This window comes from Phoenix dactylifera, chromosome 17 (genome assembly GCF_009389715.1).
Source record: "Phoenix dactylifera cultivar Barhee BC4 chromosome 17, palm_55x_up_171113_PBpolish2nd_filt_p, whole genome shotgun sequence".
NCBI classification, from domain to species: Eukaryota; Viridiplantae; Streptophyta; class Magnoliopsida; order Arecales; family Arecaceae; genus Phoenix; species Phoenix dactylifera.
Window position 1 is genome coordinate 7,997,682 of NC_052408.1, and position 22,876 is coordinate 8,020,557.

The window sequence follows — 22,876 nt, forward strand, 5'->3', positions numbered from 1 at the left end:
ATAATTTAAGCATGTATCCGGATGATGGTGCAAGCTCAGGTCTAATCAAGAATGGTCAGAAGGAAGGTTAATTAGGAAAATGGCAAAAGCCATCAGCATCAAATCCATGCAATTGGACAATTAGATGAAACAGATACAAAAAATATTGCCAAAGATTGTGCGGGGGCACCAAAATAGATTCGCATGGGAATAAAGTTTCTTGAAACGAGTAATTGTGCTTGTTAAATATTGTTTTGCTTTTCAAGAAAAACTTGTAAGCCCCAAAAGTTCCACACTTGCAGTTATCATACTGCATCCCAACTGTTTAGAATGCCACACTACTTTTTGCCTTCATGGCTGCACCATGGTAAAACCAGGGGCGTAGATCCTGAAACACAAACATAATTCATACTGCTACCTATTTGTGCTGCTTCCCTTCAAGAATATGGAACTAATGTCAAATTCTCAGGACTGCTCTACGGTCTCTTTTTGTATGCCCCTTCTTCAAAACAATATGGGATTTCTATCTTCAATAAATCAACAAATTATCTGTACAATGGCATCCACATGCTTTCATGTAAAAGGACACCAGTTTGACATTGGGAATACATATATGCCAGGTATCCAAAATCTGGACTGTATGTAATACAACATTTTGGGGTGGCGCAGGCAGTAGGTATCTCACCATAATTCGGTAGAAGTCAACTCTCCTACTGCCCACTTTTGGGATAGGGTCTGCGAGGGTTGCGAAAAATGCCATGCATCAAAGTTCCACCTCATGAAGATCATCCCCCAGAGATCCAACATTAAGCTGTACAGACGAGCTGCTGCTTGAACGAGTATGTGAAGTGTTGTTGGGCATGAAGAATGGTGGCACAATCTGTCCATCACCTGCGGGCTTAGTTTGAGCCACTTTAGGATTGAATGCATCCGTGTAAGATCCACTCCATGATGCTGCACGAGTCCGTGATAAGGGGCCATTGCCACTTTGGAATGCTGCCCCAGAACCCTTCTTTCCAGGAGTAATATGGTCCATGCTTGGAAATCGTTGCATGGATGATGATGATGACGACGACGGCGGCGAAGAAAATGATGCTTCATTTACAACTGATGAAGATGGTTCTTCATGAATGGTGGTTTCTTGGCTTTCTGTTATTGTTTCAGTTTTTGGCTCGTCAGTTGTTGCAGGTGCCGTAGGGATGAAAAACTTGGCACCAGCCGCTGGCTTTAGAGATGGAGCTGAAGGTGACTGGAATGAGTTTGTCAAAGCTCCACCAGCCTTATTGAACGTATCAACGTACCTGATGCAAAAGGTAGTAGTTGATATGTTTTCATCCTATCATTTCCACACCAAATATAAATCTTGGAGCAACAGCTAGAGAGAGAGAGAGAGAGAGAATCTATCTACCTCGATCGAACTCCCATTCTACTACGAGCTGAGAATTGGTTTTGGCTGGGGGGAATGGGTGGGATCCCCGAACTACGTTCTGTGGGAACTGAGGATTTCACCTCTGAACCACCATTAGCAGCAAGATTTTCACTGCTTTTGAAGGTGTTCTTTATGTTGTAATCTGGCATACCATTCTGGAATGATGCTGCTGTTGGAGGTGGTGGTAGGGCAGCTTCCTCAGCTGGAGGCTCAGCACCTTCCTCAACCCATCTCTTAAGCTTTTGATCATAATAGAACTTGTTTTGTTCACCCAGTTTTGCCTTTAGTCATATGATTTAGCAGATGCATAACATAAAGATATATAAGGTCAAGTTGTGAAACAAGCTGGGAAAAATACAAATGGATTATATCAAGAGAAGTACCTGGCGGTGGGATCTTGAAACCCAACCCACAGTTTTCTGAAGAAGAGTTGAGCCAATGCGCCCAAAACGTGATCCCTCTGGTACTGACGCTTTGCTTTGACGACCATCTGAGCCTGCATCCTTTGATGAGTTCTGTGTGAAGTCAGCAAAGAGCATTGAATTTTTTTTTCAACAAAGAATTTAATGTAGTATTGCTGAAGATGATTAGCAAAGAAATAAAACAATAATTTCAGAGAGGAATAGACCTATACAACGAAAGTTATCAATGTTATCGGAAGATGTTAGCGTTGCAAAACAGCAGTTTTTTCATCTAACTGAGCAGAGAGAACCACCTGCTTAGGACTTCTACCAAAATCTGGCTCAGAAATGCTTCTGTTGTGCATACTCTTCCTACCACTATCACTTGTCCACTCACTCATGGCCTCCACCGAAGCTGATGGAATTAAAGATGACATGACCATTGTTGATTGGCTATTTGCCACTTTTGGGGCCCCAGAGTAGATTTCATTATCATTCACGCTGCCTTGTGGCATTGGTGGCAGAGGTACTTGTGGTGCACCCATCATGCGGTGAAGGGATCTATCAAGAGAGGTAATAAATTTACCTACAAGTTTTCCTGGGGCCAAGTTTGTGCTGTATCCACCCTACAGAAGTAACAGAAGAATGATCAGAAAGACAACAGCATAACTGGAGATGCTTACAAGAAATCATTTGCTGCTCAAGGTTACCTGCTGGTGGGTTTTCAACCGCTCCTCCAGGGATGAAAACAGCAATTTCCACATTTCCACCTCAGGAGTACGGCCAGAATTTTTCAGCAACTTTAATGATGCCTGACAATACCTAAATTAAACATCCAAATATAAGCCAAAGCATAAGTAATAATAAAATGGAAACAAAAACTATGACCCACCTTAATGAATCAGGAACCTTTCCCATGTCGGCCAGCATGTAGGCATAGATTAACTTGTATGGTTGAAAAGGTAGTAGGATAAACTGTGAGTTTCCAAGCACCTTTGAGTATTCATATAATTCTGTTCTCTGAACAGATAATTTACAGGTTCAGTCAGTCCATAAATCAACGTACAACACATAGTAATAAAAATATTGAATATCATGAGAAATCCAAGCAAACCATGAAACATTAATACTGCTGTTGCAAATTAACAGAGAAGAAGCAGACAGCAATTGAAAGAAAAATCAATTAGGAGGAAACGATGGAAAATAATTTCTGATTCTATTGGTTGCACTTGCACTGTCTGGCATATAGAATAGAATGTTCAGCCTTATCCCATCTGCGTGGAGTTGACATCATGGCTTAGGGGTATGATCTACTAGAGTTTGAGAAAAAAAAAAATTTACAACTGGTTCTTGATGTGACGTCAACCATTTAGAACTAATGTCGTATTCCTAGCTGCAGAAACTTTGGGCAAAACATAGGTCTATCATGAAACATAGATAAGGGTAAAGACCAACCATACCGGTCATGTAAGCTAATGCAACTACAAAGCACCTCTCCAGAATTCATCTGGACTTAAAAAATATAGAAGAGGTGGGAAAGGTTTGAAAACAGGGATTATATCATGGGGCCTGAATCATTAACCAAAACAAATAAGAACACAAATTATGAAAGGCTAATTGCATATATACTCATCACAAGCACAATCCTGCACATGTACACAGGGTTCATCATAGACACAAGGCATGGCTTGCTTAAGTTCCTCCCACCTTGTGCAATAGGGACTATCAATTTTCCCCATTCTCTTCCTATTACGTTGGATTGAACCCTAAAATCTATTCATTTACTTAGGATACTTTACATGAAATATGTCGGGGATAATTCTTCTAATACATGCCGATACAAGGTATTAGGTATGCCTCACACATTGCCTTTATCCCAGTGAACAGCTTGAATTTTCCATGGGGAGGATTGGAACATTCTAGACATATGAAATTTATATACAAGTAGAAATGACACTGGGAAATACCTTCAAAAGACTGAAAATGTGTATGATGCCTTATAAGGATTAGAGTGGCAATTTCTCATAATCATCAAAATCAAAATTTTGCATATGCACATTGATTTATCCTATATCAAATTGATCAACGTTGTGAATCCATCTCAAGAAATTATTGTCAAGATGAAGATGTAGATTTTGCGTGTATAACATGTAAGTGGTCCCTTGAACTAAAGAACACAATTAACCACATTGACTCCAATGACTTGAGGGTGAGCTAACACAGCCTGGTGAAAAGTAGGCTGCATTAAGGGACCTTTTGAGTCTGATATAATTTCAGATTTCAATTACAATTTATCTAAAAGGAAAACTTCAGTAAATAAATAATAAAATAAAAAAAGAAAGAAGAGATGGGAGATAAGAAGAGGGAAGCATAGGGAGACCAGGAAGGGAGAGAAAAGTAGAGAAGACAAGCTCCACAAAATGGGGATTATCATGGTCGATGCCTTTGGAACCTCTCATACAATAGTATTGAACCCTATCTAAAGAAAACCCTAACAAGTAAGAAACAATGATATCACCAAAGCCCACCATCAGTGTCCAGCAAGGGGTTATTACTTTATCAGTGGAGAGATGAGAAAGAAAAAGGAAAGTATGAGCGGGCGGGGAGGAGGGGGGGGATCTAACTATTTAGCATATTTATGTATAATTTCGGCAGTTTCGGATTGAAAAAATTAAAAATTACTTTTTAAAATAAAATGTTCAGAAAGTCATTTTGTATCCACCATACCACTCATAATCTAACATATGATATTAGAAATGTTCACAATTCCAGGTAACAAATAACCAAACCTACAACAAAAAATTTACTTGCTCTCCATACCTCCTTTGGAGTCCAACACCAAAATGCTTCTAAATGTTTGAAAAACATGGAAATTAAAATTTAGACTAGAGAAAATGCTCCCCAACATTTATAGAAATAAAGAAAAGAAAAAAATGGATTAAGCAACCTATATATGCATCACCGTCGGGTACATGAGTTAGTTTCAGTTGAAGTTCCAGAACCAAACACAATTTCACTGGTCCATGTTCCATGCTGAAACTAAAAACTTTTGCTTTCTGTTGCAGAGTTTCCAAACAAAACTGCAAACCATGACTCCAAGGCCTGCTATGGCCGAGAAAAAATGCAACGAGTCTAGCATACAAGATCAGCGGGAAGAATATGGGAAGATCCAACCAAGGGAACCATGCCAATGGTGGCAATTTGGGGGATAGAACTAGCCAGGGTAGCATGGATGGGGCTATTGTTGCCAATGGAGTAACAGGTCCAGACTCCAAGATAAAGAACATTCTACGGCATTGGCTTGGCACCAAGCGGCCAACACTGAGAAGAGGAGGCCATCAACAATATTGGCAATGGCACAACCGATGCATGCTAGAATGCTGAAATTAGGCAGCTTGAGGAGGACTGGAGCTTCTAGATGACAGGCAAGAAATGGTGGTCATGCCCGTAGGAGATGGGAGATGGGGAGGGAGTGGTGGTGGCATGAAAGGTTTTAAGGTGACCACGGAGCTTTTGTGGCAGTAGGGAAAAAGAAAAGAATATGACAATAGGAGCAACAAATGGAATGAAAGAAAGAAGAGGGGAATAGGTGAGAAGATTTGCTATTGGGTGAATAAAAACCTCGATGTATTTTAGTACATAAATGACCAAAACTGACCAAAAGCGATTTATAGGGCAAACTTTATCATCTCACAGAAGGAAAAACCATGGGGAGGGAAGAGGGAGTGATATTGTCGAGTTCCCCATGAAACATGTTTGTAGTCCCTATTCCCTAAAGAGAATGCTAAGCATATATCACATCTTCATATCGTCTCAATACTTTACCACACCAGTTAGAAGTGAGAACTACAAGGAACAGCAAGACCACGCAAAAAAAAAGGAGGTAAGAAAAAGGAAGCAAGCTAGAATATAATTGAGACCATAGAACTGAATTTAAACCTGAGAAGCCACTAATCCTAACAAAGAAGCACCAAATGCAACTAAATAAATTGAAAACCTACTAGACAGGACCTGAATAGCTTCTGGACTGGCATAAGTTCGAGGGCATTTCCAGTGGTCAGAACCAATAAGACACAGTCTTGCACTGTCAGAATATGACTCGAAGTTCGCCTCTGCAACCAAGTAGCAGGTATGCGCAGCAGTTACCTATATCCAAAAATTTGTGCAAAATATATCATATTAAGCACATTTCAGTATAATATTTTAGGAAAAAACTTTATTAAAAAGAAAAGGATGAACCACAAACCTCTCCTCTCTCCTTCCACAGGCAATCTCCAAGATGAATTATTACCAGTTCATCATCCTTTGTCCTATTTGCAGTTATTATGGCCAGATTCTCTTCCCAGTCATCCAACATGCCACTGGCCTGAGTCTGAATTGCATTAGAAAACACGAAATGAGCTCACAATGGCATGCGATCATAAGATATTCAAAAAATAAGATGCTAGATCGATCTTAGATCAAGTTTGAGCATCAACCTCTGGGAAATCAATATGTTCAGTTTGAATCTTCGAAGTAGGATTGAACAAAAGATCACCCATGGGTTGATAGTTTCTCCCTATCTTACCCACTAAAAGTATCAAAAAGTTACACTCTATAATTGAGCAGCTATTGCCCATAAAGTAGCAAATGTTGAAGATTATGTAGAACAAGATATCCACATAATTTAAAAGGCATGGATTAAGGAATAGCAGAGACAATATAGGCTACAATAAAAATCAGCGATTGACTGTTCGAAGAGATAAAATCACCTCAGCAAGTTGTTGATATAAATTTGCTGCCGCATACAAACTACTGGAGGAGCTTCCTGCAGAGAAAACATCTGCAGGTTGTCCAGCAATAAGTAGGCATAGTGTACGTAAAGGCGATCCAGATATAAACTGATGATGTGCCATTCTCTTAACAGTGTCAACATAAAACTGCAATTCAGTAAAACACAAATGAGATATAATGATTTTCAAACAAAAGAATAACTTTATTTTTTAGTGAAAATGCATAGAGCAAGAAATTGGATAATAAAGAGAAAAACCAGCATAAGATGCAAGCAACTAGCATAAAAGGTCAAAATAATGACACAAACCTTCTCACCAAGCTGTGCTGCAAGTACAAGGGCAGGGCCCCACAAATGACCTTCTTGTGCACACTGGAGGGCCTCTTTCCTTCTACCAGAAACAAGAAGGTTTTGTACCTCGACTGCAGTTGCCTAAAACAGATAGCAAATGCAAATTAACGTCTGAAAGAGTATTTTATCAGAAAATTCCAGACAATACAGATTTAAAATTTAAGAAATACCTGGATCTGTCCCTCAGAAGGAAGATTTTGCATACAATGTACGAAGGATCCATGCTCTCTCAGCCGAACACTATTCCTTTTAGCGGATGCGAAAAGCTTAGTTACTGCCATTTCTGGACCATCAGTTTCCTGTCAATAGGGAAAAAAATGATTGAAATAATAAACCGTTAAGAACTCAAGACATACAAACATGATGATATTATATCTTGGCAATTCTCACATGACCATAAATACAATTTTATAGAAAGTAAAAATTTCTTGCTTCATATATAGCTTTGTCTATAACAAGCAAAGATCATAGATCTCATAGAAACAACTGGCCAAAAACAAATTATTGCTTGAGATAGACCAAATGACAACTCAGCTGGATATCCACAATTTCATTCGACCTTTTCCCCGTCAATGACCATATATTATTATTTTACTTCACAATGTTCATATTGATCACCAGATCCCACCACCTAGCCCACACATGTTAAGCATCCATGCCTATCTTTAATCCCACACATTTTTCACTTTGACTATTTGTGGAGTGATTGATCATAACCCTATTTGATTTTGATGAGCTCAAAGCATTTGAGTATATCTTATGTTTACTAATGAATTCAATCTAGTGTTTCAGTGAAAATCTTACAAATTTATGGTTAAGTGCATCTAGATTTGGTTCAAGATATTTTGGATAAGTTAAGAAGTCAAGTTGAACCAAAGTCTGAGACTCGAGTCGACTCCGGGATATTACGAGTCGACTCCAGGCGTATCAGAAGCATTGGCACATGCTCGAGTCGACTCCGGAACGTTATGAGTCGACTCCGACTGAGAACAGACAGACGAACAGAAAGACTCAACTCAAAACTTGTCAGTGAGTCGACTCCTGAAGTGCGCGAGTCGACTCCGATGCTTACCGAGTCGACTCCGGAGTAGTATGAGTCGACTCCAGGGAGTTACAGACAAAAAAATCAGAGAGCAATTTTCGACCCTGAGAGCCGAGTCGACTCCTGAGAAACGCGAGTCGACTCCGATGGTTGGCAGGTCGACTCCAAAGAAAGCAAGAGTCGACTCTCAGTGTTATACAAGGCAAAAGTCAGAGAGCAGTTTTCGGACACTGAAAGCCGAGTCGACTCCCGCAAAGCCCGAGTCGACTCCGAGATAGCGCGACCCCAAAAAGACAGAAGACAGAATTGTTGTCTCTGAGACGCGAGTCGACTCCAAGACAGTTCGAGTCGACTCCAAGGCAGCGCTACTCCAAAAAGACAGAAGACTGTTTTTCGGATACTGAGAGCCGAGTCGACTCCGGAACAGTTCGAGTCGACTCCAAGACTGCACAAGCCAAAAGACAGAAGATCGGGAGTTCGGGCTCTGAGCGCCGAGTTGACTCCCAGAATTTCCGAGTCGACTCGAGTGAGCCAAGTTGAAGAATGGCTCTATGGATTCCATGGGATGAGCCGACTCCAAAAATGCCAGGTCAGCTCCAAGTTTTGGCGAGTCGACTCCGGGTTAAGTCGAGTCGACTCCCAGTCGAGAAGCTCACTTTAATTCAAATCCGGAACAGTTGCCGAGCCGACTCCAGAAGAGCATGAGTCGACTCCTGCTACAGCCGAGTCGACTCCAGATCGCGCGAGTCGACTCCGATCCCAACGGACACATTGTCAAGATGTGCAGAATGTGCAGAACGGCTAGTAAAGTGAGTCTAACGGCTAGTTTCCGTAGGGAATGGCTTAAATAGCCACAGAGGACTGTAGCAAAGCAGAGAAGGGATATTCCACTCAAAGAAAACAAGAATCCTCCATCTGCAAACTGATTTCAACGGAAAAGAAGGAAGAGAGCTATTAACTCCATTCAACCAACTCTTTCCAGCATTAAAGAAGTCTCCATCTGCCTTCAAGTCTTCAAGACATTCAAGAGGAGACCCAGAGTTCAAGAAGCCCTCCTCTACATCGCCATAAAATAGTTTGAGGGCTCTTAACTTCTCTATTGTTTATATTGCTGAATATCTGCTTTCCTAGAAGCTGTACTTTTTCTCTTTGTTCTTTCTTTCCATTTGGTTCTTACTTGATTCAATCAGGGGATTGAATCAAGGGTGTATAGGTTTGTTGGTGAGCCTAGGTTGAAACCAACGTGTAAGGGTTCGATTGTGATCCCAGGAAAACAATCGGGGTGGTTCTAGTCGGTGAGCCTGGAAAAACCGACCGAGTTCGTTGTGACCTCGTAAAACAACAAGTTTGGTTGAGAGCTTGTAAAACAACCGGCTGTAATCCGAGGGGTTATAGTGAATTCCCAAGTGAGGCTTGGGGAGTGGACGTAGGAGCAAGGGTTAGCTCCGAACCACTATAAAATCATTGTGTTTGTGATTGCATTTGTCTCTCTTACTTTCATTTCATTCACTGCACATAGCATCTAATTAATCAACTTGCAAAAAGGATTAATTAGTATCTCACAAACCATTTAATTGTAATAATTATTTTAAAACCCAATTCACCCCCCCCCCTCTTGGGTTGTCTATCTGGGCAACACTATTGCTTAAAAGCAATGCACCACAATTTTGCCAAGTCATGGAGAAAATTGGTCAAGGGTTCGATGGCTCATTTCCTGTTCCTTTTACATGTAGGTTTACCCTACTTACTGCCCCGTTGTAAGAGCATGAAAGTTTCAGGATAGAAAATAAAGACCCTAATCCATTTACTCCAACTCTTCAGGAAACCAAATTTGCTCAGCATGAGCTGTAAGCACAAGCTTAAGAAGTTCACGAAATCACATTTGAATATTAGCCCCAGTAATTATCCTTAGATCTCATTTTTCACACATCTAAATTAAGCACAGATACGCCATGGAATCATGGATTAAATGTACTTCTGAGCAAGCCTGCTAATTTTCACTGAGCAACTGGTTCATTAGGAGTTTTTAGATTACACATAGAGGTTAAGCAAATTACTAGTTTGTATGCTGATATTCCACCTCTCCTTTGTAGGCTGCTCATAGAGGAATCACTTACACAGTAACTCTGAACAATCATTGAATCTGCTACACCTGCCAAACAAGTCTATGAACTCTAACAAGTTCTATTTTGCATTTTTTTTTTAAAAAAAAGGATATGTACAGAACTCATAACCCACTTAGATAGCAAACACATATAATAAATATCAACTCTTTTCCTTTCACTTGCAACTATCTATAACAGGTACTATTGTCACATTATTGGAGCCTGACAACTCGGTACCCTTTACCTCCTTTCAACTCCCCTTAATAGAGGATCTTCCGCCTAAAATGTATTTTGATTGTGTGTGCCTTCATTATTATCATAATTTTGTTCACTTCTTTTCCTTTTATCGTTATATATTCTTGCAAATTTCTCTCATCTCTTTTCTTGCATGAGCATCTGCTGGTTTCCTAATGGCAAATATTCAATTCTCTTATAAAGCATTTTACTCCTTGCATCTACTCAGTATCACTTAAATTTTTTACACAAAAAAAACTCAGATATAACACTCAAATCCTCATACTCTCTTCAAGTCCTATAATGAAAATCATTTCTTGCACTTATTATTCCAAAAAGGGCTTACTTACTCCGCATAAAGCATGGTAGCTAGCCACTAGTTAATTGTAGAGGTAACATAAATTTTGTCTAAATGAAAAAGAGATTCTTTTCTTTTCAAAAGTGATGGCCATCGTTCAACTCATTTCAACATTTTAATCCCTTGCGAGGGCACCATCTGCACCATGAACTTGCAGCCTCCAATACTCTCACCCCTAAGCTGTCATACAAATTTTTCATCAATGCTTCTAACTAGAACCTATAATGGCAGTATCCTATAGCCTGCTATAATAGCATGTACAACGAGCTCTTTGTATTTGCCTCCAACCCACGACATAGATGTTCCATGACATAATACTCATAAGCACACAAGCTTGCCTTTGTTCCTTTATATAGCAACTTTATTAAATCACATTTCCTTTTTCATCCATAGTTATCAGTCTTAAACCTCTGGGACTGTTCTTCTAAAAAGTTTACTGCGTTTTGATAAGGCTGTTCTAGCTCTAAATTCGAAGTAGTTCCACTAACAATCAGTTTTTCTTGTCAAATATAAATCCTACAATGCTGCTTAAATTCAAATTTAACTGGTCCAATTTTCAAGCTTATCTCCACTTCCCTATACTCTGAGCAAGTCAAGCTCATGAAGTCCTCTAAGACTGCTAATGCAAATATTACAGGTCTAATCCACCTTTTTTCAAATAACCTCCAACGTGATGCCTTCCATCTCAAAACTTCTGACTTTTCTTATCATGGTTAACCAATCCATACTTTCTATTTAATGCATCTATTTAATAAACCATAGCACCGTTTTGTTCCCCAAAACAATCAGTGGCATGCTTCAACTTGCCACTGCACCGTAAGAAATGGAAGCAAAGGTTTAAAAAGGGATAAAGGGGACAAAGTGATGATAGAAGATCTGTTTTTGGAGCATAGGAAGCTAACTTAGGCATGAGGCGACGATCTCTAGCATTGACCAGTGCATTTTGACTCCTTGAAAAACAAGTTCATGATCAAGGTTTTGCTTTTGTTACAGAATAGGTTAAAGGGGCATCTCGTAATAGTCTATACAGTCTTTTAAGAGTCAGTTGCTACAAGCAGGTGGTCAGGGGGCTATAAAACATTAAAGCAGAGTGACAGATACCCACATGGATGCTTTAAAACACAATAAACTAACTACTTAGAAGTCATAAATATATTAAAATAATTAATTAAAAGGAGAGTCATAAATATATTAAAATAATTAATTAAAAGGAGAGGAGCAATTTAAGAAAATACTTCTTCGTTATTTGAGAACAAATGGCATATCAAGTAGCAAAGTTACAATTTCCCCTACAGATTATACAAATGACATTAACTATCCACAAGGAAAATGCCTCAGTTCTTCAACTTAGAGCAGCAGGTAGCAAAACCAAATGATGAATCATAAGTACAAATTTACAAGTAAACAGCTAGTCAAAAATATGTATAACTTGTAATTAAAGTCTTAAGACACCAAAAACAAAGAAAAGGCATATGTGATTTGTTGCCCTTACATGTTAAATAGTGTACTCCAAGCATTGGTGGGGGCTAGGCAACCCCCGAGGTGTCGGGTTCAAGTCCCAAGTGGTGCAATAGGGGATTTGGACTGGGTAATTAAATTCCGAGTGAAAAAAAGTAGTTCAGGATTTAAGTGGTGAGATTGGACCTTCCAATAGTCCACTGTATTTTTTTTTTAACTCCCCCCACCCCTCCCCCCCCCCCCCCCCCCCAAAAAAAAAAAAAAAAATCCTGTTTTGATCCTTAAGTAGCATGAGCAACAAACAACTTTTCCTAGTTAGCCTTACATATCCAAGTCAACTTTATAAGACCTAACATACTAATCACTATCAGCCCAATCCTTTCCCTCCTTTTAACCTGAGCGTAGAATGAAAGATTGTCTCTGGTAACTGCAGGATCTACTTTTGAGTCCTATAGGGTGTAAAAGGAGAAAAAAAACAAATTACTGCACAATCAGATCTATTATTAGTTTATGAATCAATATTTTTTCCTTCTTCTTTCACCTTCTCTTAATTCTCTCTGAATTTTGGTTACTATTATCGACTTATGGCTTTATCTTCACCTGAGGAACCTGAGAGATGTCTTCCAGCTTTTTTCAGAAAAGAATCTGAAAGAAGCTCAGTCTCAAAGCAAAACCCTGTTTTGACATTTAATTTCATATTTAGGCTTCGATAATGAAGATCAACACAAAGATCTACATGAAACATAAAGGACACAAAGAAACTAAGCAAGGAGTTGCACTTAAGTTCATTGCACAAGTTTTGACCAAACCAGCTGCTCAAAAAACATGAACTTTCAGTAACAAGAAAAATCAACGCCCTGAAATCCTGTGGATAAAGATTGGTATTATACAGTTACTGAGACTCCTTTGTTCTTCTTGTTTTTATCAGCACTTTAAAAAAAGTACAGGACAAGAGTGTCCTTGAATAGTTTCTAGCGACTGTCATTCTCCTTTTCAACCAGGCTGAGGATATGGAATAGATGGTGCTTCTTTCTTTTACCCTCGAGATGGGATGGAGATGGAGAACAGGTTTAGAATGATTCACAGGTGTGCCACCGATGTTCAAACCAAAAAGTATGGATGGTAGTGGGTTCTACTACCTTGACCTTCGAGGACTTTTGCTCCTAGGCTGACGTCTTCTCGAGGAAGGGAGCGGTAACTATGATGCCATTCTATCAACTTAGAGCCAAAGGATAGAAAAGCAACTAGAAGACAAAATAAAGTATTAGTCATTTGATTCGCAAAAGGTGCCTTCTTCAAATTACAATTTAGCATCTCCTTATTAATCATTAGACAATTGCCCATCTCTCGCATTGGCACCCGTCATCTCCGGTTGCCATCACCTCTTCCACTTTCTCTTGACAATTGTCATCGTCGGAACTAGTCATATGCCCCACTTTCCACATCCTAATCCTTCGGTAACTGCCTCACATTCCACCCCCGCGTCTTCACCCTGTATACGGTTGATGACTTAGTTGCATGAATAATATTAAACATTATTAGCCTTTAGATCAACACTTAACTTCTCGACTAGGCTATAATCAGCCATGCTCCCGCCCTCTTGGGGACTCAACCTGTGCCTCGAGTAGTCACTCGGCCTGGTTCAATCAGCTCTCCTTTGATGTTGCTCGAACTATCTTATGTGATGCCACACAGTAACTCAATCGGCCTACCTGGTCCATCCTTTAACTGCTTGGCCTTCCTCAAACATGACTAGGCGACATCATTTAAGCCGATCTCTATCATGATGTAAGATGTCTTCCAAACACTTCCCAATAGTAGCCTCCACACTCGTCCTGTTAAATCAAACCTATGCACTTGGCCAAACTTTCAATACTGAGGTTAGAGCTTACCATTACTTAGCTTTTGGCACCGCCACCCAACCACTATCTAATTGGCCTTTAGGTTGCTACTATAGGTCAGGACGTGGTATAAACAATGCCTCATGCTTATTATAAAGAGGATAGAGGTCTTTCATCCCATTTATTTATCATTTGATGTAGCATGAATACAACACAGTGAGATAATATAAACAGCTTGGAACACACACATTCAAAGTCAAACATATCCACACAAAAAAGCACTTATTATTCTCGTTTTTTATGTTAATTATCTTCTAATTTGCCCACATGGTTCATCACACTTTTATGATTTAAAATTCATGATTCTCTTTTAAAGTTTTGAAAATCAGATATACGGTTTTATCTAGTTGGTTGTTACCTTATTTTTCCCCTATATTAAAGGCTCTTTGTTCAGTCTAACTGCAGCCCAATACAGTGGACAGCTAATGCATTCCTATTCTCCTCTTAATTAGGTTGGGAATTAAGAGGTAAAAGGTCAGAGTTTATCCTTGACTAGAAGAACTACATCATGAAGAAAAAAAGCAATTTGTTGCAACATTCATGCAGTTTCTGAAAGACTCAAAGGCAGAGGCAAGATGTTTTAACCTCAAAAGGTGAGGCTTAAGCCTCAAGGTGGTTTTAGGCACAAAATTCAGATAAACTATAGATAATGTGATGATAGTATGCAAAAGCCTTGCATGTTGCTCCATACCATCAGTTGTCTCCACTGATGCCAAGGAGTAGAAGGGCTCTAACATTGGCTTGGGATTGTCATAACTTTGTTGTTGGAAGTATAGAAACAAAGAAAAGAGGAGTTTATATCTCCTATGCAGACATGATATTTTTTAAAGAATTGGCCAAGTTCCAGCACAACCTTGTATTTTAGTTAAAAAAGAAGTTACACAAGAATATAATCAGGAATGGAGATCTCTTTTACCACAGAAAACATTAGAAGGTGCACATCCTGCAGAGTGAAAACAAGTATTCCAGAAAAATAATGAAAATGTTTAATTTGACAGAAAATTACGAAAGGAGAATGTGTTGGAACTATCAAGAAGTTTATGAATGATCCAACACATCACCATAATTAAAAAAAAAAAGGAAGAAGATTGAGAGAAAAATATGTAAACTGTAAAAAATAATTATACAAGAGAAATAAAAGCATAAAGATCTAAACAACAGTCATAATTTCAAGATGCCATCATTCAACTAGAATAAGAGATACTAAAAACTTCAAGATTGCATTAAAATGGAAATAAGAGAATGACTACCTCTAGTGAAGGATCAGATCCAAAAGGAGATCGAAGTTTTCCATAATGCTGACACGATATTTTCAGCAATGAAAGAAGTAATCTCAGAAGTTCTCCTTTCTGGAAGTCCATGCCAGGAGATTCGCAGCTAGCAATCCTCTCATCAATCCATTTGTTGATATCCTTTGTTGCAGCATTCCCACCAACAAGTGGTCCGGGGAAAGATTGTTGGCATAAAGCATGGAAGTAATCAAAGGCTCCACCATTAATGGTGCTGGACGCATCAGTTCTATCCATGATAACTTCTATTAAGTTCAGAACTGAGACTGTTCCAGCTGCAGTGCCCTTAAAATGCACAAAAAAACAAAATTTAGTTGAAGAAAAGTTATTTTAAAAAGATCTTACAAAGTCAACTAGTAAAACTCGAAAATTTCTAACACAACTCCAAATGATTCTTATTTGCTAAATTCAAGTGAAACATGTTTGGAGCCCACCTGGCTTCCATAATCCAATTTTGTGCCAAAAGAGTTGTCATCTTTCATGATTATGAGTTTTCCACCAAATCCAAAAGTGACCAATGCATGAGCAGGACGCCCGGCTGATGATCTCTCTTCGTGAGGAGTGTAAGAGAACTGAGAATAAGATGCATTGGCACCCTGAAATGGTTGCTGAGAATAGCCTAACGAGTTCTGATTGCCATAGTAACTGTTAGATAAATGTGACTGCAGGCTCTGCTCCACTTTCGGTTGATTAAACTGGTATGTGCTTTCAGCAGGAACGAAGCTCTGAGACCTGGCCATGCTGTTACTTCTGCCATCATTATGATTTATAATGGGCTCAAAGGTTTTGAAACCTGTTTGTTGACTTGTTTGACTTCCTGCATGTCCTGTTGAGCTGTAAAAGCTCCCCAACTGCTGATTTCCAGGGAAACCTCCAACTTGTTTACTATTAGGAGTTGGTTCAGGCAGCCACATATTCCGTTGCATGTAGTTGCTTGTGGAAGAATTCCAATCTCCTCCAAAATCTTGGCTAACCTGGCTCTCAACCGGGTATTGTCCAGATTGGCCAACTTCATCATATAAATTTTGGTTCTGTTCTGAGAAACCAGCTGAAGAGTGGACATCTTGACTCACCTCATCCTGAACTGTACTTGACGCCATCTGTGTAGTCTGAGCATATGTCTCAAGAGCATACCACTGCTGGGTGTTTGTGTCATAATACCATCCTGGGTATTGAGGATCAAATACCATATTCGATGGATATTCTGTAGTTACCTGAGAAACTTGATTCCAGTTGGAAACACCACTCAATGTACCATCTTCTGCTATGGTCTCCAACACTGACTGAGCACTTTGCTGCAGATAAGAAACATCGGATCTCTCTGAAATAGAGCCATCAACAACAGCCGGACCATTGTCTTCAAAGCTCTCTTGGGCTTCATTCGCCGTGTTGTAGCTGTCAATTTGTCTGGTCATGCTTGGGTCATAACCATCCACTTGATACCACTGCCCGGTACTCAGGTCATACTTCCAGCCTGGGTAAAGGCTCTCCCAATGCTGTGCATCATTTGTACCAGTAATCTGCTCGTCACTTGAGCCATAGAATTGGGTATCTTGTTGTTCAGAGGAACCAACATAAGCATTTAGATTTTCAACTGTGTTTCCTATGAAACTAGTATTCAGGTCAGCATCAGATTTCAGCTTGTTAGCAGACCCATCAGCACTCTCCGTTAAGAAGCCCAAATAGGGCTCAAACCCACCATTGTCAAATTGTTGCGAGTTGACACCGAAAGCACTCCATTGCACCTCCTTCACAGTGGTTCCCTTCAATCCACTCTTCATTGTTGATGAACCTTGCGAACCGAATTCTTTTGCAGGTTCTGCAGAACTTTCCGATTGGGCAACCTTATCGTCGGAAGAATTGGAAGCCATGCTCCCATCTGCATCCAAATCATCCTTTTTGGAAGCCTCAAAAGACTCTAAGGTCCTGTTTTCGTGCCGGTCTTCCACTTCAGATGCGAACCCAGCATCCCCCGAATCCTCCAACGAGGTACCGACGTCACCTAGGCTGAGATTAGACAAATCCCTTGCCATATCAGTAGCCTTAGAATGAGATCCATCGATAATAAATTCATCATCCACGAGCTTATCGAAGAAATCCTCGTCCGTCTGGTCCTCCATCTGGAACGGAGGAGGAGATGCCATCAGATCCTCAAAAGAAACCCACCACCTGAGCTAAAATTCCTCTTGACCCCAAAGGTCAGAACTGAAGAAATTCCCCAAATTTAACAAACCACTGATCTGCCCTTCTGAAAAACCCTTAAAGAGAGATCAAAACCCGAACCAAATCAAGCTGATCACCAGCCCAATCCCGGAACCTCCTCTCCTATTCCACCAAGATCCAACGAAAAACCCTAATAGATCTCCAACACCGACCGAAAAATTAAAGATTTCTCGAAGAAAAAACAATCAGGAAACCCAAAACGAGCAAGATCTAGGGTTTCCTCCGATCCCTGTGAATCCGACACAAAAAAAGGATGGGAAAAAACGCAAACTTCCCGAAATTCAACTAGGAAAATGATTAGATTGCGAGAAATTGAAGACTTACCGGAAAAGGTGATGGAATCGAAAATCCAGGAAGGCGAGGATCGATCAGAGAAGGGGGAGGAGAAGAGGGGGAGACGAAAACCTCGCTTTGAAACCAGCCGACACCTTACCATCCACCGCAACCTCGGTTTTTTTTTTTCCTCTTTTTTTCCCCCCTCTTTTGCAGTTCCTATTTTGGTCATATATGGCATTTATTATTTTTAATTATCCTTTCTTTAATCTCTACCTCCAGAGAAGGAAACGGGACATGAGAGTTCGACTTATTGGAAGGACTTAAACAGAAATAAAAGAGGAGAGAAGGCGTTTCATGAAAAAGGATTTAATATAGGGTGATATTGAAATCACCGAGTGAAAGATTATTGCTTGAAATTTTTGACCTACACCTACCAACATGCCTCAATTTACTTGGAAAAATCAAATTTCGATTTGGATATTTTTGCATCAAGTTTTTTGAACCAGACCCAACTTCCAATTATAATCATGATAAGAGATCGATTGGCCATGACTCAAAAGTCTTTGTTTTGGTCAAGCCAATTAAGATCTTATGTGACATATGCTCGACCATTCAAGCATGAGGAATTATGGATAGACAAGGCAGGGAAGTCTTGCAAAATTTCAAAGGTCCAAAATGGTTTAGATGATCATACCAGTTAGAATGTCAAAGTTGTTGATAGTGTTGAACAACCTATAGAGTTGGATAACAAACTTCGGAGAGCTAAGAGTGAAGAAAGGTTGAGAGGATTGGAGAGAGAGATATATCATGAATAGGTCAATGAGAAAAGTTTTACTATTGGATTACTTTGAAATTGTAAAGTTATCAGGTTTAAATATGGTGCATCTTACTATGATACAATTTTTACGGGTGGAATCTTGGTGACGTGGGCCGAATTGGAGGTCAGCATAAGCCTCTACTTAACGTTTGAGGAACTTTGCCTAGAGCCTAACCCAACCCAAGCTTATCGGTCCACCCAATGTAATCTCAATTTTTTGAGCTTAGGTTCAAAATTGGATGAATTCGGCTAGATTAGTTTAGCAAAGTCACCTATAAATATACCAATACTATATGGATAATATCTAAAAATAAAAGAAAGTGGGATAAGGATGGAAATACGTGAGTATAATATAGATCCCAATTTCATATAATTAAACAAACACTATTGAGATATTTGAAATCAAATTGCATCATATATATATATATATATATATATATATATGTAGAGAGAGAGAGAGAGAGTCAGATTTGGCTATACACTAGTAGATCTCCACTTAGATTTGATCAAGCCTACATTAGACAATGAAGGTTCTACATCAATGATCCAAGTTATTAGATATGATCTACTATCTCTAAATTACTTACACACCAAAAGTTATATGATCTGGAGATCCCTAGCTTATTACGAATTTCTAAATTATACAATTTTCTCTGTATAAAATTACACCCAATAGCTTGAATCATCGATGTGAAATGCTCATTATCCGATGTAGACTTGACCTCTCTCTCTATATATAGAGAGAGAGATAGACTACACTCCATTCGAATAGATTCGGTAGCAAATCTAGTCGCTGTTGGAGTCGTTCGATCTCGCACCAATGATAAAGTAACAAGGGTCTTAGTCAATAGGTTAATGCGAGTCATTAAGGAAGAAAAGAAGCATAATGAGCCGCTCATACACTCTCCCCTTTTCTCTCTATTACAACAGTGATATATTTCAAAAAAAAAACACTTCATTAATTGTTTAGTAGGTAGTTTTAAAAAAAAGTATTTCATTAATTGTTGGGATCCATATTATTGATATTTTTGTGGTATTTCTATTTATCACTACAAACTAGATGTTTATCATGGAACATTTATGTTTATTATTTAGGGATTAGGTTTATCTTTTAGGTATTTTTGTTTATTTCTGGAAGAGAGTGAAGGAAGGTAGTAAACACCTTGTAAGTTTCTATTTATCCATGTCCCATTTGTATTTCCCATAAGGTTTGTGTTTATTGCATCCGAATTTGGTGTTTATCTTTCGTCCTTGCTATTTATCATAAACTAGCCCTGACCTAACTAAAGGTGAGGTGGTCGAGTTTCTATTTATTTTGGTGGTGATTTTGTTTATCGACATGGACTAAGTTCTTATCATGGACAAATTAGTGTTTATTCTTAAGATATTTCTATTTATTTCTCTATGGGAGTGCAGGTTTCTATTTATTCATGAACTGTTTGTATTTACTCTTAGAAATTAATAAAATGGATCCTAATAGTTAATAAAGTGGCTAGTCTACAAAGAAGAGTCGCGATCTTATACTTTCACCTTGTACATCCATTATAGTAGCACCATGTTTCAAAAAAAAAAACTCACTTGTAGTGCATCCTTTATTATTAATGCTTATTTTTCCTAACGACTCCCATTAGCTTGTTAACCAAGGTCCTTATTACATCGAGATTGCTGCGAGATCGGATAGCTCTGGAAGTGATCGGATCAGTTTTGCTTCTGAATCTATTTGAATGGATAGTCATCTCGACTGCGACGATCTTATCACTTTGGTTGCCCACATGTAACAATTTTCATCATTCAATGCTTCAATCTCAATCCATCTACCATGCCTTGTGGTTTTTCCGGAGCTCATACCTTCTCTATTATTAAATCTCATGCAAAACATATCCCAAATGTTCATCTGATGCTAAAATGTTGTTTAAATAATGAAAAAGATCTGGGCTCCAGCTCATTTTCTTATTTCCATCTTGGACCAGTGTTGTTTTTCTCTTGAAGCTTGCAACCGAGTATCAATTATTTCAAGACATGTGCTTCCAATCTGAATATCTATTTTATATTTCAGTCTTCTTGTCTTTTAAGACCAACACTAGACCTTGAACAATAGTGTAGATAAAACCACAAATCAAATAATATGTAGATAAAACCACAAATCAAATAATATGTAGTGTATTCTAAGAGCTAACGTGTAGCTTAATCCAAGGTGTGGTGGGAAAGCCCTCACAAAGATTAAAATGCTCCAGGTCTAGAAAGTATACATCCCCTTGTTTTGCGTAGAAGAAAGAGTGAATCTCTCAGAGCTATTTTTATTTTCAGGCAACATAAACGAATGCAACATTGACCCCTTCATTGGCCTGAAATCTCTCTCTCTTTTTTTATACCAATTCAAATCATATGATATGTTCATATTGACAACTGAGACTGATAGGTCAATTATCGAAATAGGAGTGTGTGGAAGCAAATTAATGCCATGAAGAAAGGCAGCAGCAGGGACATAACATCGCAAAGAATCAAGGCCATGGAGTAGAAAATTGAATCGAACCAAGAATTAGAATGCCTCGCAAATGCACACTAGAACAGAAAATCGACACCATGTCTGGTGGAATCGTCATGAACAGGCATTACAAGCCTCCTTAGAACTAGCATGCAGATGATTTCAAGCTTCAAAGAAAATCAACACTACAAGTTTGGCAGAAAAAAAGGAATCAGCGCAAAAGCACCATGTTAAAAGCCAAGTTGGACTTGAGCTGGTCATCAAACACCTACTTGGGTAGCATTAGATAGAACAGCTTTCTTTGCTTACTGGATTTGATTCATGTGTCCAAGTTGCATTACAATCTAGCACCAAGACGACAACCAAGATTACAGTCGATTATTGGTTTGATTTGGAGACGATACAGTCACTGCTTTGGCTATTGTTTTATTTGATGTTAGGCTTTATATATGGCTTGCATAGGCTAGTCTGATAGCTCATTGTTGTTCTCATGATGTTCTGCTCTTTGAATTTGCTCCTTTTGTTGTTTCTTCTGAATCATCTATCTCTTTTATCCATCAGATCATTGTTCAATGGATTAGGTGCTTACATGAAGACACGAATAAAATACGTCGACATATTTCTCCAATATATAATATATTGTTTCCTGTTATGTTGACTAACATACCAAGAAATGGTCAAGGGATATGGCAACATTGCGTGAAGGGGCTTCATAACATTTTTTTTCCTATCTTTCTCTCTTCTTCTTCTTCTTCTTCTTCTCCTTCTTCTTTGTCTTAAAGAAAAAAAGGAAATATTTTTGTTGGCTGAGTTAGGTTCATCCCATGATCTCAAGGTTGAAAATATGAAGTCAGCCAAATAAACTTGGCCTAGGCATTGGACAAGGAAAAAGATGCCTTCCAAGTCTAATCGATCTGTTCAAGAACAACAAGATCATGTTGGCATATGTCGAATTTGGCCAGAACCATATCAGAAACAGACCATTATCTCACTGAATGCCCACTGAAAAGAAAAAGGTATCCAAAGTTTGGCATTAACTAGCTGCTCCATTATAAACTCTCCACCTCCCATGAGCACTGGAGAAAAAGAGCACTCAAACTTTTGTGCGCATGCACCTTCAAATTTTTTGCCTTGCATCTATTTTTTCCTGCTCTAATCTCCAGTAAAATTCTTTCATGAGGAATGACCTTAGCACTGAGGTTTGTTTATTTCTTGGTAGAATAATGCTCAGGTAGCCAGTCCTTTTTAACCAACAAAGGCTCCTCATAATCACTAGAATTTCTTAGCCTTCTTATTAGAAACTAACTGTAATATCCTCTCTTCTAATATCGACAACGGAAAAGATTGCAGGCTATAAACATCTGTAGGCCATGACTTCACCAATAATGCTTGGGGTTTTATGGACACTATGATGTTTTTTGTAAACATCATGATGTTTTCGCACTTAGAATAATAGCAAGATGTGTCCATGAAAGAAAAAGACTGAATGTACCTTAATTTTTCCATTTTTCCAGAGGAATCCGATAAAGTTCGATCTACAACAACTACTGTTTAAGAATTTCCTTGTGTTCTCCAAGGGCTAGAGAGAGAGTTTGTCCACAGGTGCAACTACTCCTTGGTTGAAGCACAACCAGACAAGAACTAGACTCTTCAATCCAAACATGAATCCAACCAGTAGTTGAAAGAACAAAGATTAGAGAACGAACCCACTGCACTCATATCAACCAACTCCCCAAAAAAATCAATATATCAAAGTT

General features: G+C 38.9%; 1 protein-coding gene across 3 annotated transcripts; it reads right to left on the minus strand.

Moving 5' to 3' along the window:
* Positions 1-393: 393 nt before the first annotated feature.
* LOC103712242 (protein transport protein SEC16B homolog) lies at positions 394-18,024 on the minus strand. Of its 3 annotated transcripts, none has more exons than XM_039114858.1 (14): positions 17,866-18,024; positions 15,753-17,671; positions 15,280-15,603; positions 7,102-7,230; positions 6,890-7,012; positions 6,561-6,728; positions 6,056-6,181; positions 5,821-5,955; positions 2,702-2,829; positions 2,520-2,631; positions 2,124-2,435; positions 1,792-1,923; positions 1,388-1,689; positions 394-1,280 (listed from the first exon to the last, which is right to left on the minus strand). In XM_039114858.1, exons 2-14 carry the CDS (start codon positions 17,460-17,462, stop codon positions 743-745), a joined length of 4,239 nt encoding a protein of 1,412 aa, XP_038970786.1. In that variant the 5' UTR covers positions 17,463-17,671; positions 17,866-18,024; the 3' UTR covers positions 394-742. The 3 variants fall into 3 exon arrangements, with proteins under 3 accessions (XP_038970786.1, XP_008796939.2, XP_008796940.2); XM_008798717.4 differs by having other exon boundaries at positions 15,753-17,770; XM_008798718.4 differs by having other exon boundaries at positions 743-1,280; positions 1,792-1,911; positions 15,753-17,770.
* Between the last annotated feature and the right edge of the window lie 4,852 nt (positions 18,025-22,876).

Coding starts and splice junctions, on each gene's coding strand:
- LOC103712242 (XM_039114858.1), bottom strand. CDS start 17,462: ATGGCATCTCCTCCTCCGTTCCAGATGGAGGACCAGACGGACGAGGAT. Junction 6,182..6,560: donor TATATCAACAACTTGCTGAG/GTGATTTTATCT, acceptor AATGCAATTCAG/ACTCAGGCCAGTGGCATGTT. Junction 2,632..2,701: donor AAGGTTCCTGATTCATTAAG/GTGGGTCATAGT, acceptor TGTTTAATTTAG/GTATTGTCAGGCATCATTAA.